Source organism: Protopterus annectens, chromosome 8.part0 (genome assembly GCF_019279795.1).
Source record: "Protopterus annectens isolate FY-2018-M chromosome 8.part0, PAN1.0, whole genome shotgun sequence".
Lineage (NCBI taxonomy): Eukaryota > Metazoa > Chordata > Ceratodontiformes > Protopteridae > Protopterus > Protopterus annectens.
This window is the reverse complement of record NC_056741.1, coordinates 277,550,337-277,565,838: the sequence shown is the minus strand read 5'-3', so window position 1 is coordinate 277,565,838 and position 15,502 is coordinate 277,550,337. Positions and strand designations below refer to the sequence as shown.

The window sequence follows — 15,502 nt, the reverse complement described above, 5'->3', positions numbered from 1 at the left end:
AAATGTAAATAAAAAAATTAAGATCAGGGCTTTCACATACTCAGAGAGACTCTGCAGTGTCAGCCAGGCAGACCTTCACATCACACAGCTTGTAGCTACAGCTCTGGATACTGCATCAGCAGTGTCACAGGAGCTCTTGAGTGTTTAAGTGACCTGGGAAACTGAAGAAGGCATAAAATCAGTGAAGATTTAGCTTCTGATGGAGAGAGTTAGCTATCACTGGGTTCCTGTCAGGGAAAGTGGAAAGGAGGAATTTGGACATTAAAGCTTGACAGTCTAAAGCTAGAAAGACTAAGAAGGAAACCGTGTACACCTTGCAATATCGGTTGAAAACTCTTCCATCTTTATCAGAAGGTTGGAAGTTAAAAGCTTTGAAGCACTGTCTACATTCAATTAAATGAAAGCAGGGTCTGTCAAAGGATTTTGAACAAATATTTATGCAATTCTGACAGCTAATCAGGCTTTTTAAAAGCAACCCCTAGTGCCCAATAACCAGGGGGGGTTTAAGGGAGTCAAAAAAAAAAAAAAAAAAAAAAGAGGTCATAATACCTCTCTCCTGAGACATAGAGCTTTATTTTACATCTCATTAAAAAAATTCTTAATTCATAAAAGTGTCTGAAAAAAAATCTCTTCCACTGGGGACACAGAAGACGTTCGCCTCAGATTCTGGTTCAAACTGAACAGGAAAGGAAACCTGGTATGCATAATCTTCAGATTCTAAAAGATGAAGAGGGAGAGCTTTTTCTTTCTGAATGTGCAGGTTAAGGAAAAGATTGCAGAGACTGAAATGCCGTGAAAAGCCCCTTAGTAAAATTGGGTCTATATTAAATCATCGAACGCTTAGAAATGCGAAAGATGACTTATCGTCCCCATGCTGGGAAAGAATTTGCTTATATGCTGCTTCATCATTTTGCCTTTTCATCTTTTCAAGTTCGACCAAGACGCATTCGAAAGAATGCTTTTTCAGTCATCTAATAGGAACCCGTGAAATTGTATAATTAATTCCTAGAACCCTTAGCACTAGATGGAGTAAAGGTGTTTTTTTCCTGGATTTTCAATTTGGGTATTCAAATTAATGATTTTTGCATGCATCAGATGTCCACACCTTTATAAAAGGAGCCAGCTATTTCCTTCAGGTAAATCTGAGGAATTCAGTCTGAACTTTCCAATAACTGAAAACAATGGCGTCCCCTCTTGGTGACAACCTATAGTCGAGGATATGTCATGCTCCCATACTGAGAAGCATCCTGTGAAGCAGCACCAGAGGGGTTGCATACCTCAGATTGATGGTCTGAGGAATCAGGAATAACCACAGTGGAATTGTTGGTCTGTGATTACAGCGGAAGAGGCTGAAGACAGAGCTGCTTTTGAATCTTCTTTCAAATCCTTTTTTTTCTCCTATCAGAAGATAGACATCTGGTGATGAGTAGATGGTTTCTACTGAGGAACGAGCAAGGACTTTTAAATGCTGGTCTCCAGAAAAAAAAATTCAGCCCATTATGAATAGTTTTTGGTATAAAAAAAGGACAAATTTCACAACAGCAGATGCTGTGGGACTCTCAAAAACAAACAAAAAAGTCACATGAGAACTCGTATAAGGAATTTGTCTACCATGTAGACATTTCTTCCTGTTAGAGATAAGAAAAATTTACCACACAACTTTTCTGTCAAAAGTAAAAGGAAGGTTCCCAGAGGGTTACTTAATTGTCCAAAAGCTAACTAACTAAAGCTACAATATAGACAAACATCTGACTGAACTTTTAAATGGCAAGAAAGTTCTGAATTTTTGTTCTTGTATATGTCCTTTTATATTAGCACTCTTCTGCAAAATGGACTCCTGGATGTGAACTAACTAACTCAAGCTTTTCTATACTGGTTGGACATACAATCCTTGGCAGAAGACATCACATATAGCTAGTAACTACCAACAGTGACATAATGATGAACATCTACTTTTCCAGTGTTAATCCCCAGGCTTGGAATATTTTCTGTGGATCCAAAAAGTAATCAAAAACATTTAACGGTACACAAATCACCAATGGTCTCCTCTTCTCTACATGAAACTTTCAGTATTACCGCCTTCAGTCAATCAGGATACTATACAGCAGACAAAATATCAGAGCACTTACAGGGGAAAAAACAATGACCCTTCTCAAAAGAAGTAACGGATTTTATGCTACAAACGACAGTTTATCCCTCAGATTTCTAAAAAGAACTACTGAGTTGTAAGTACACATGTCACTTTCTACAGGAGAAACATTTTATTACCTGACTGGTTTCCACAGCAATACTGGAGGCTGCTCTGTTGAAAGCATGATCCCACCAGTGGAAAGTAAACTGCTCACCCATGCTGTGACCCACCTAGATGAAAAGGAAAAATGAATCATTTCCATTTTTACTACATATGATTACTAAGAAAATCATACCAGATCTACTCTAACACATCTTACTGGAAAGTGTGCTGGGATTCTTGCAGCCAACGTAACTGCAACTGTAAAAAGGCTAAAAAGTTACCAGTGCTGCCTGCGTATTACATGTACACCTAAAACCTTCAACTGAAAGACTCCATTCCCACTGCAAAGATGTAACACCTAGTGAAAAGGAATAGTGTGATCAAGTCACAATCCTTTCATCTGTGTAGCCTTACTAGAATGTACAAATTGTTGAGAAGCACTGGTTATGTCAACATAAAATTACTGAAAAAGTAGTAACACTCAATCAGCTACTACAAACTGCTACAAAAGCAGCAGTACCAGCACTAGAAGTATTGGTTTATTCGATGCTTTTTGATTGGACAAGTCCTTGGTCATGAATTTAAAGGACAAATGTTTAGTGGAGAGGATTAAGACTATAAACTACGAAGGACCTTTACCCTGTAGTCTCAGATTTGATTACACCAGTCTCCATTTTGTCTAATGTGAGACTAAGCAAACAGTGCTCATGCAGCCACTCCATGCAAGAGGTATTTGTTCCCTACTAGGTGTATCCAGTTAAAAGACAAAATATATAAATACATACAAAAGTAGATATATACATAAATAAACAAACCAAAAACAAATAAAATGCGAGAGCAGAAAAATTCCTACTGTTCTAGATGCACACTGCATACATACAGATTGGTCGAAATTCAGAAGTCTAGTGCATTGTGTAATGAGATTTAGAGTGGATGGTGGCAATGTGCAGGGTGCAAAGGAATCTAAAACACAGCACAGTCACACAAGGGAAAACAAAAAGAGAAGTATGCAGTGCATGCTAATGTGTGCATAATGACAGGGAAGTTAGAAACTTCAGGGGATGGCTTCAAAGTGCAGCTGGTGCACATCATCCTGCAACATTCTGAACATGGTCAACATCTCCACAATGCTGCAGATGGTGGCCAGTTGTCCCTGGATTCCTTACCTGCATATCTACTGATTAATGTTAGTTTGTTGTAAACATCTCACGCATCTAGGCAATGTGCATTCTGGAAGCTGTGGGTACTGCAGACACAGGTGGACCCCATGAGGGACTTTCAGATAGAAGATGTCCATCAAGCCCTGCTATGTTCAACCTATATCTCTCTGGGAACCTCTACAATGGCTGATATCGGTGAACTGTCCCCTTTGCAGATAGAGACTTACACACTGCCATCATCAGCTACAGGCCCAGTCCTGTGCTGACTCACTGTGCTGGATGCACCAGCAGTGGTACCTGTGAAAGCAGAAAGTACAGTTGTGTAAAATCAGACAGCTGACCTTGACCTTCTCCTTATTCAGTCTGGTAAGAGGGACAGCTGTGTGTCTCATGATGGAATCACAACTATGTGTTGTGTTTTGCTTTAAGGGCTTGACAAGTGAGACACTGGTGTGTGAGCTATTATGTGTATTATGTTCTGCAGAGGAAGACATGTGTAGCGTACAGTTGTGTAAAATCTTATCATAATGGTAGATGCCCTTCTCTTCAATGTTGCAGTATTCATTACATCAGGGATACCCTTGCCTAGGGCAGCCCGACATCCGGCCAGTATACTAAAGTCTTAGGTTGCTTTAAGGTACGCCGTACATCACATGTATGTTCCTCATGTAGCACAGGGCATAAAGGTGACATCCAGACGTACCATCCTCAGAAATGAGAGCCCCAATAGGAACACCAGTCCAAGGAAAAGAGAGGTAGTCAGTACATACAGAAGAGAAATGGACCAGGGAGCATAGGGAGGGAGTGAATACTGCAACAGTGAAGAGGAGGACATCTACCATTATGGTTAAGACTTTACACAACTGTACCCTACATATAAGTCTTCCTCTGCAGAACACAATACACATAACAGCTCAGACACCAGTATCTCACTTGTCAAGCCCTTAAGGCAAAACACAACACCAAACATATAGTCATAGGTGATTCCATCATGAGACACACACATGTCCCTCTTACCAGACTGGATAAGGAGAAGGTCAAGGTCAGCTGTCTGTCAGGTGCTAGGATCCACCAAATCACACATGCACTCAAGTCTCTCAACAGCAGGTACTGTTATGACTCCATCATAGTCCATGTTGGTGTGAATGACTTGAGACGTACCTCTCTGGACTATATGAAGAGAGACATGACTGAGCTCTCAGACTGCGTGTCTCAGGCAAGTATGCCCCTAACCTTAAGCAGCATTTTACCTTCACCTAGGATGATGCCTCAATACAAATAGAAAATAACTGGCTTCGTTTCTGGTGTCATTCTAAGGGGATACAGTATCTATCAGCCTGGGATGATGTGATTGACAGACCATGACACTTTGCCAAAGATGATATTCATCTGTCACCCCTGGGATTTTGGCTGCTGGCCAAGGCTTTGCCAACCCCATAGTGCCTTTTTTTAGGCAGTGTCTCAAGCACAAAATTCCCCAGTGTAAAAACTCCATCTAAAAACAACCTCAGGGCTATGCTGCTAAATGCTAGGAGTCTTAACATGAAAGTGCACTCACTGGAAGCAGTCCTCACCTTGGAAGATGAGACATTTGTGCAGTCACAGACACCTAGTTCAAGGCTGTGGAGAGCACCCCAGCCATATCAGTCTATCGCTTACTCACAGGTGATCTCTGCCTGCCTTACAAATCCATGTCCAACTCAGAATTGATGGACATGCCCCACCTAAAGAAATCCAAGTCACTGCGAGCCATGCACTCTAGTGAGCTAAACCTTGCCACAACAATAAATAGAATATGCTGGAGGGATAGATTCCTGTCACAGAGACTCCCCATGCTTTGTACAAAATTCCTAACTACATTAGGCAGAGCCCCTCACTAACGCTCTTCAAAAGAAGCCTTGACGAGTGGATGGGTAACAGAAAGTACACCCCTGGGATCACTTCATTGGCTCTGCTTGACAGAGGCTCAGTTAATTAATCAATGGGGCGGCGAAAGCCAAAACACTCTGGCTAGGCTTATAAAAGGCTTATAAATGCCCTCGGGCAGATAGCCTAGTACCTACCTATGAATCTCCTTCCACATGTTCAGACCTCAAACTGAAGGCATGAAACTAAAGGAGGTGGTGTATCAATATTCATTAAAGATAAATACACCTCCAGATTGGTTAAACAGCATGACTCTCTGGAGATACTTCAGGTGCAATTAACTGTTGGTAGGACACCTATTCAAGTAAAGTCACTGCCAGCTACAGGACCCCATCCATGAATCAGGGAACCCACTCTGCCGATTTGGATCTATTCAAGTTTATCAAGATACATACGAACACCAAGGTTTTGGGCTACTTTAACTACCCATCCATTGACTGGGTAAATTACTCGTGCACAAACTCACTTGCCCAAAGGTTCCTAGACTTAACTCCAATCCATGGACCAGCTGGTTGACACCCCCACAAGGGATGCCATCATCCTGGATCTGGTACTTACCAATATGGGGGACCACTGTAGCACCTCCATTGTAATCCACAAATATGTAAATTCTCAAGGGGTAGTGTTAGCACTGGTACAGTGATCTGAGGTGGCATCACCCTGATCTGCTTTGTCAGTGGGAGACGGATTCAAAAAAGTGACGTGTACTGGAAGCTTTTTTCCCCCTGAACTGCCATACTGTATCATCTTCACTGCTGCACCTGTACACTTAGGAGTGCATACTTTGTTTTATAGTGGCTGAACAGCAATAGCTGAATATGCTTGGATGTTGCAGAAAGTGTGAGTGACTCTCCTGGTTTTGGGGTGTGTGTGGTGATTGTGTCAGACCAATATACAACTGACCGTTGCTGCAGCATAGTTGTGTGATCAATTTGCCCCCACTGTTTCATCTTTTTTGCAAGTCCAGGTGTAGAAAAGGAAGGCACAAAGCCAAAAACGCCCCAGACTACTCTGATGAGTCACCAGTGGCTGTCAAGTTCTACCTCTCAAGTTGTTGGACAATAGTGATCTTGCTGGATGTGACCTGAAGAGATCACTGGAGTCCACAGATGCTTCACAGAAGGGAAGGAAAAGATTTTCCTCTGAAGTGTCCTGAAGAGTTGGCCTTTGTCCCCCAGTATCACCTGCAAAGGCTGGTCACTACAGAGGTACTCCAGCAACTGGAAGCCTACCTCATCCATGTGGGGCACTTACAGTGTGGCTTGTGGAAATTAATAAACTTCAGTCACCCCACCACCACCTTGTGTTGTCCTCTATTTGCTGTTCTCTCTCAATTCGTACTTTCCTAGATAACCAATTTCCTTCCCATTCATATAAAGGACAGGGTTGGCATTTTGCTATGCACACCCACAGTGGCCTATCTGGTGATCGTTATGTTGTCTTTCTTGTACTTGATGCGCACATGTAGCTATGTGGTGCTATACTGCACATGAATGTTAGCACTGACTCAGTCATATTAGCTATCATGGGGTTGTTATGACACCTGTAATGCATCTTGCATGGTCTACTGAAGCACAGCTTCAGCCATACAATAGCCTAGTGCTGCTTCTCTGGTTATCATTTTCTAATTAAGTGGTCTTTTCTTAGTACTGCCAGTGTTATGGATTGTCTAAATGCCCGATTAGCCAAGTGCCTCTTCATGCAACAACCTCCTCAAAAAGTAGCACTGAATAGGCCCATACCCCTTGAGAAATGTCAAAAAAAAAAAAACAGAAAAATTCAAAACATTAATGAGTAAAATTCTAACAGCAACTAACTATTAAGAATGCGCTGAAGATACAATTCTGGATAACATATAGATCTAGGCCATGAAGTAGGGTAAGAAATTCAGAACTAAGAAAATAATTCCACTCAAAACATAAGAAAATGGACTGCACAGAAACATAATTCCTGAAGTTGCTTATTTACATCAAAAAAGTGGGGGATGATGACAAGGGGTGACTTTAGTTTTTGAAACAGACACTTGGTAATAACTATGCCACCTGTTCACTGAAAAGATTTCATGTATCAGGACACATAAGTTGAAGCTTAAACAATGTGGAGAAAGGACAGAGTCACACAGTAGCAATTCAACATCGATATACTACCAGACTGGTGAGCCATCCAATACGAACTGCAGAAAGCAGTTCTACATATGTATAGGTGCCAAGGGAAACAGCCACAGCAAACAAAGAATGAAACAGAAGTCCATCTTAGTGGGAGTCGATGAGAATAAAATCACCACTAGCTGTTTTTGGCTGGAACAACTCAGTCAAATGATGATTACTGCTCTTATAAACAACTTTTCTTCACAGTGTGTGACTCGCTAATAAGTAAAATTCACGAAACTGCCAATGAAGCAGGTATTTCCAACAACTGGTCAATCTAAGTATGCCCATTCCTTTGTTAAAACAAAGACAACACTGGAAGCCACTTGCCATTGGACCTGGAAAAAGGTATTGGTGAAGCTTCAGAAAATCAACCCAAGACTATCCAAACATTTAGACTTTAGCCAAGAGCCAGATCCAGGTACAAAGGTTAACACTTAAATGGCATCTAAATGTATAAACACTAGCACAGTAACCACAATAAATATATTTTGAAATGTGGACATGCAGTCATAAACCATTACTACTAAAGTAAAACTGCAGTAAAAAAAGCAGTTAAAACTAAAGTATCCCCAACAACTCAAGCTGAAAATAACACCACTCAAATCCAAAGACCTGGGGAAAAAGTGAAAGGGTTCTTGACTCCCAGCACTAAATCACTGTTCTCTAACTGCAACCCTCGCAAAACAGGACAGATTTGAAGAATATAACAAGTCTATCATCTACTGTTAATACCAAGTGCTGCTCTACAAAAATAACACCACTGCCTCACTGGCAGCAAATCACAACTGTATTATTATGGGCGATTATGACATACATTAGTGAGTTCAAGCACCTGACTTAGGAAAGCAGAGTTGTGCATGTTATACTTACCTAAAACTGTAAATGTTCAAATTCTTCACTACTGCAGTAGCCTATGGTTGGTATCATGCCAAGGATACAGACCAGCCAGATTCCAAAGGTTTTCATCCCCTCCCACATTGTTACTCTGACATCTTATAGGCTGAGCTCCTTTTTTTGAGGGAGCTATATAAACAGCAAGACTTGCTAAAATTTGCAGGAGTTTCTTGCCCAGCAACAAAAAATGGGGAACTCCTACTGAACAAACCAAGAAATAAAAAACACACCTCACCAAAACTATATGCAAGAAGGGAGGAAGGAGTGTGGGTGTGGCTACTGGAACAGTGAAGAATTCAGCGTCTACTGTTAAAGGCAAGTGTAACTTACACAACTGTACTTTGTTCGCCATTCTCACTGTTGCAGTAGCCTATGGGTAAGACTAACATAGCTTATCCTACATGGGAGGAGGAAGGTTAAGGGTCCAGGATCATGGAGAATGGTATTAGCAAATGATATGGAAAAGGAATACAGTTTGTACTGCTTTCTAAAAGTATGGAAGGAGGACCAAGTTTCTGTCCCTAGAATACTAATGGATTTTCCAGGGTGAGAGTAAGGAAAAATGATAGGACAGCCACCTAGATATAATCTGTTTAGACACGAGTGACCTTTCGTAGTCTCAGAATAGGAAATAAACAACAGGATTGATCTGCTGAAGTTCTTAGGTTCTGTCAAGATAGCAAATGCGTTGCCTTCACACATAGAGTGTGTGTAAAATCTTTTCTCCCTTGTTTTTAGAAGTTGGTTTGAAAACAGGGAGATTGAGACTGACAGCTTGATTCAACAAGAATTCTAAAATAATCTTGGGCATAAATGAGGGTTTATGCACAGAGTGACCCTTCATGAATGGAAAATCAAATAGGGCTCTCCCACCATGACAGTGTGCAACTCGGATACTTGTCTTGCAGATGTCAGAGCAATAAGAGGAGCAGTTTTCCAAGTGATGCTTAATTCAGCCCAACAGGCAGGTTTCAAAGGCTTTTTATTTCTACCAAAAACTCTTACAAATACTTAAACACCAGTGGTACAAAATCCTTGATGGATCTCTGGTCACTGACCAGGCACCAACTAAAAATCACTTCCATTTGCCAATATACATCATTTTCTAGTAGCAGGCTTTCTTGCCTCCTTCAGCACCTGTTGCACGTCCTCATGATAGAGGTGCATAAAAGTATCAGAAATGAATCACCCAGGCAGTCAGCTGATGTTGTTTGAAACTGGAGTATATAAAACTCCCCATGGAATAGATCCAGTCTGTTGGGAAGCTTGTGGTAATTGTCCTTGACCAATTCCATAAGGTAGAACCAATTCTGCTTGGGTAATAAGAGCCCCCACAATGATTTTGAAGGGTCTTTCTAAATCTTCAGAATTACCCTAGAAATCAGTGGAATGGGTGGAAATACATATAGGAACATTCCTGACCACGAGAATGAAAGTGCTTCTGTTTTTCAGGCCTGCTTGCAGGGAGTCCTAGTACAGAATGTTTAGTTGTCTATTTTGAAAAAGGCAAACTGATCCACTTAAGCTGTTCCTCACATTTGGATCAACTTCTGGAAGACCTCTTTTGAGTTTCCACTCATAAGGTTCTGCCCAGGACCTGTTAAGTTTGTCTGCCACTACATTTTCAACCAGCCCACTCCACTACCCATGCCAGCAGAATACTACAACTACATCAGATCATCTATTTACCTTCAATCCAGTACCCATATCCTCTATAACATCTCTTCTTAAAAACTAAAAGCTGAGTTTCTGCAAAAAGCAGCTGAGGCCATTTTCCATAATCATAAACTCCATATGGAAAATGTCCCACATTATTCCTCTCCATAAAGGTGGTAGCTCACTATAGCTAACCAGCTACAGACCGTGTGTCCACAAACAACTGATGGAACACCTCACCAAAAATAAAATTCTAGCCAACTCCCAACATGGCTTCAGGCCAAATCACAGTACCACATCAGCCCTACTATCCTTTTCTAATACCATCAATAACTTCAGAAACAATAATAAACTATCATCTGCTCTTTTCTTGGACCTCTCCAAGGCCTTTGATATGGTGAACCACATTCAACTCCTTCATACATTAAAAAAACTATCACTCAGCAATTCCACGCTGAAATGGTTCCAATCCTACCTGTCCAATAGGCAACAGGCTGTTCTATGGCAGGACAAATTATCCACATGCCTACCTGTTACACTTGGGAGTTCCCACCTGCCCACAATCACCCCCATGCCACATGCATTCAGTATGCAGATGATACTATCATCAGCACTGCCTCCAACCTGGCAGACCTCACTGCTTCAACCCAAGACACCTTCAACCTAATAGAAAAATGGTTCTCGACAACTAGTTCTCAACCCCAACAAAACAAAACTACTTATTTTCTCACCCACTAACAAGACTCTTCCCCCCACCTTCTCTATTGCATCCTCCAATGGAATCACTATATCACCAGAAGCTCACACAAAGCTATTAGGTGTTACCATTGATAACTCTAAATTTGACACCCATTTCAATCTAACCATCAAATAAAAGCTTGGCTCTCTCTATAAAGTAAAACACTTTAAAATTACAATTGCCAGCACACACCTACTATCAACTCTTTTCTATGCCTCCCCCCTCTTTACAAACCTAAACAAGACAACCCTGAACAAACTTGCTTCTTGTTACAATCACATAGCTAGATTTGCCACAAATTCCACCTTTAGAACGCACCACTGCACTAACTTGAAGCAACTAGGGTGGTTAGAGTTTTCCAGCCAACTCCATTTCAACCACCTCAAAACAGCTCACCAGATACTGTATCACCCAGAGAAAACACCAGCTCTGAAAAACATCATTCACCCCTATATTAACCTGCAATCTTCTCCAATAAGATCTTAGCTCAAACTACCAAAGCCAATAATTCTGATTCTCTATTCACAAACTTTGTAGGTAAAATGTGGAACTCCATGCTTACCTCAAAACCTTCACTCCTACAATTCAAAAAAAACCCCATCTCAATACTCTCTGGCAATGTCCCTGTTCCAAACCTGATTAACCACTATCATTTACCTTTCTCTTACCTCACTATCCTTAACCACTTTTTAACAAGGTGCCTCACCTTTGTAACTGACCTATGTTTTTTTTTTTATATGCTGCTGTTATTTTTTTTCCCCAAGATGTGATGTATCTTTATATTGTATTTAGAACTCAACTATCTTCCTTTTTTGCATTAACAATGTTCATATGTCTGTTATGTACCTGGAGCTTTTCTCCCCAGGCCTCCGCTGAAAATGGACATGTATCCAGTCGGACTCTCCCGGTTAACAAATGTAAAATAAATAAAATAAATTTGCCAGCCAGCACACTGGGTATGACATGGTACCCCCCATTTATCACAGTGGTGGTGTCTGACATGATCTGTAAGGGGGTCCCTGAGACTTTACGGCCTGATTTACTGTCATTATTCCTTTTATGTTGATGCACTTTGATCTGTGTGAACTGCCCCACAGTTCTTGTACTTTCACCCCCCATTGAAACTGCTTCTCAAGCAAAATCTTAAGAATCTGTCAGTACAGACTGTGTTGTAGTGGGTGAAGAAAAAGGAAGATTTGGATTGCAAGCTGATCCATGCACTACTACAGCGCTGACTTGATGAAACCCAAGATTAGAATCTGTAAATCCAGCGGATAAGAATACTGGGTCTATGTATTTATTTTTAGATGACACTGAATCTTTGTCATATGCAGCCATTCAAAGGGAATCTTGAGAATCACAGAAGCCATAAGGTCTAACATCCTAAGAACTTCTCCGTTTGTTGCTTGTGACTGTCAGGAAAAGTTCAGGAAGACTTCAAAATACAAATCCACCTTCTCTTGAGGAAGAAAAGCCTTTTGAGATAGCACGTCTATTAGAAAACCTAGAAACACAATCCTGTGTGACAAAATACGGAAAGACTTTTGCACATTTGTCTGGAAACCCAGACATTGTAAGAGGGATGTTACTTTTGTTAACCACTCCTGTTAACAGCTCATAACAACTGGGAAATACCTCTGCACAAATAAGCAAATCATCTAATAAGGAAAATGTGGATATCCTGAAATCTGCACTACAGTGGCTGGACACTTTGTAAACAGTCTTCATGCCCAAAGGACAATGAAAAAGAATTTATAATTTGACCCAACCACACAAAATCCAAGAACGTTCTTGACGTTGCGTGCTACTGAAATGTGGTGGTAAGCATATTTGAAGTCTAAAGCTACCATAGAGCTCTGATTTGGGATCAGTGCTAGCACTGTTTGAATATTCAGTTTGAACTGTGGAAGATTTACAAAAAGAGTGAAAGAAGGATTCACAACTGGCCTCCAATAGTGCTTTCTTTGGAACAAGAAACATTCTGAAATAAAATCCCTTTTCCATTAGATCTGTAGAAACGTGCACCACTACTGCTCCCTGCATTGTATTCTGTAGCACTGAGGAACCAGCTATGATTGGGAGAGTGAAAGGGTTCCCCATGAAAGGGGGGGCTTTTCTATCCACTGCCAACTGTAACCCTCCTGAATCACCTTCAGAACCATTTGTCTGAAACAATCTGTTGCCAAAAAGGAGCACTTAGAGGCAGTTTCTACAAAAAGGAAAGAGATGCTGAGACAGGCATAGTTATTCCGTGGAGGGCACCTGACTCTTTTTTGGAAAAGCTCCTTTCTTTTAGGATTTTCATTTAAACACTCCTGCCATTTCTTCTTTGGTGTCTATATCTTAACAGGAGGCACTGTTTGTTCTGTCTTTTAAAGTGAGAAGAGGATTTGGTGGAAAGAACTTGGGGACCTGAAGATTCATAAAAAAACCTGCATTCATTTATTTCTCTCATCCCATTATTTGAACACCTGTGTATAAAAGAGATCTCAAATAAAACCTCCCTCTTGAAACGGGAGTTGAGGATTTCTAATAAAGTCATCTGAAAACTTCTGGTTATGTACCCAGACAAATCTTGAGGCAGTGGCTGAAGCAAATGCCCTACATACAGTATCACTGCAATTATACGTACTTTTAATGCACATTTTGAAACTTAAGATAGATTAGCCAACAACCTGATTCAAGTAAGAACCCCCCTTCAGAAGAATGGAAACAGAAATTGTTCTCAAAGTATTGGCACATTTAAGTACAAATTTCAACATAAAAGCCCCACTAATCAAGAATTCTGAAGGCTAAAGTAGAAAAAAAGTATCTTACTCACTTTGCCCAACAACTTACTCTCTTTATTCCCAGTAACTTGGATAGGGATGCCAATGCACCCATTTGCATTAGCAGAAAAGAGATAGTGGCTGGGTCTGCTGCACGATGAGAAAACAGAAATTTGTTAAACTGACAGATTTTATACAATTTATATGTCCTTTTAGGTACTGATACCTTTCAGTCATGAGTGCTGTAAACAGCATTAAAAGCATCCTCCAAGGCTGGCAGAATAGGAGGAGTGGGTGCAAAATGTGGGGCTTATTGTTCTAACAGACCATAGTAACTGACCAGCTCAGGGGAAACAACAACCTGTTCCAAAAAGCAAGTGCATCCTTAAATCTGGAGACGGTCTGAAATTCAGGCTCAATTTCTAAAGAATCACAGTTCTGGGCTATGGATCCTTCAGGTGCCATTGCACTCTGTCTATAACAGAATCCTCTGAACAATTACCATATTCCTTTTAAGTGGAAGAATAAGGAACAGGATGAAGCTTGGGACACTCAGGATTAAAAGTCTACAACAAACTTCTAAGTAGGGTAATAACAGCATTTTTAGCTAGAGAAACCATCTAGTTGTCATTAAATAATTCATTTTCTGATTCTTTTTTATATGGACATCTTTGGAAGAAGCCCAAGAAGGAGAAGGCATGTCATTCTGAGCATGAAGTCTTTTTCCACAGCCACCTCTTCTGGGTTGTCTCCAGCACCTAAAATGGATGGTACTCCATGCCCAAATCAGACATTAGAACAGCCAAAGAGGATGTGTCTCAGCCCCAGTCCATAGTGGCCAGCAAGGCTACACCATAGCAATTCGAGGAAACCAGTAAGTGGTCTGAGGAAGCAGTAATAGCCAATGCAGAGTCACTTACTATTGGACTGAGATCAAGCTATGGGCAAGAGCTTTAACTTTCTGTAGATAAAACTATTTGTTTGAGCCCTTATCAGAATAAATCCTACATGAATAAACTATTCTCTTTGCACAAGCCTAGAAATGCAGCCATATTAAAACAGGCCTATATCTTCATTTTATATTTTGCATTTTACATACAGCTTTGGTAAATACAGTTTCAGTGAAGGCCACAGACAAGTTCAGTGACCTAACCTTCAGGCAAAAGCACCAAAAAGGATAAGATGTGCTAACAACATTTTATTACTAAGACAGTCGGGGAACGGCACCTGCAATAACATATTATTTAGATGGTACAAGGCTTGAAAGCAAAGGTTAAGGAAGTGTGTAAAATTGGGTAGGAAATTTACAAGACCTCAGTATTGAGATATACTGACAGAAGTTCGTTCCAAAGTTCAGGAATCCAAACATTCTGGGTTGCAGAAACTACAGAAAACAGCACAGTTTAAGTTTAATACTTACAGAAAAAGATAACTTCTGAGTGGAGTTACAAAAGGCCAGTCCAATTCAGTCTTCATGAGTATTCGGTTTGCAATCTTCAGCTACAAAGCTTCAGTTTGATTCAGTTAATCAGCACTATTACTGAGACCACTGCAGTAATATTGGACTTGCTTGGATATTGTTGGATTACTTAACAATTCCAGTTATATATGCTGTTATTTTCATTATAATTTTGCTGCTCACTGTGCACTATATAACTAAATTGCATTTATCAGACCATTGCAGCATAAAGACTTTTATTCTGAAAGGTGCAAGAAGAGTTGTAGCTTTTTCAGTACAGTTCCAGAAAATACAGCTACAGACATCTAGTTCATTTCTTACATTTTTTTCTAGGTACATTAGCAAAAGGATCAGCAGGACTGGGGTAAGTATAACTGCTGTAGCTGGGGAAGAAGCGCGATTGCCAGCAAGCCAGAACAGAATGGATCAGCCAGAAGGTAAATTGTATCAGCTCACCTAAGCAACACACATTTAATAGAAAACAGCTAAAAAACAGAAAGTACACTGCCAATAAAAA

At 40.5% G+C, this 15,502-nt stretch overlaps 1 protein-coding gene across 6 annotated transcripts in view; it reads right to left on the bottom strand.

Moving 5' to 3' along the window:
- Window positions 1-15,502, bottom strand: part of GPATCH4 (G-patch domain containing 4) — a 254,414-nt gene that overhangs the window by 141,889 nt on the left and 97,023 nt on the right. For 5 of the 6 annotated variants that reach the window (XM_044079770.1, XM_044079773.1, XM_044079772.1 and 2 more), the window contains one exon: window positions 2,269-2,361. The exons of the other annotated variant lie outside the window; for it this stretch is intronic. In XM_044079770.1, coding sequence (XP_043935705.1) covers window positions 2,269-2,361 — 93 coding nt within the window. The remainder of the gene's footprint in view (window positions 1-2,268; window positions 2,362-15,502) is intronic. 6 annotated transcript variants of the gene reach the window in all.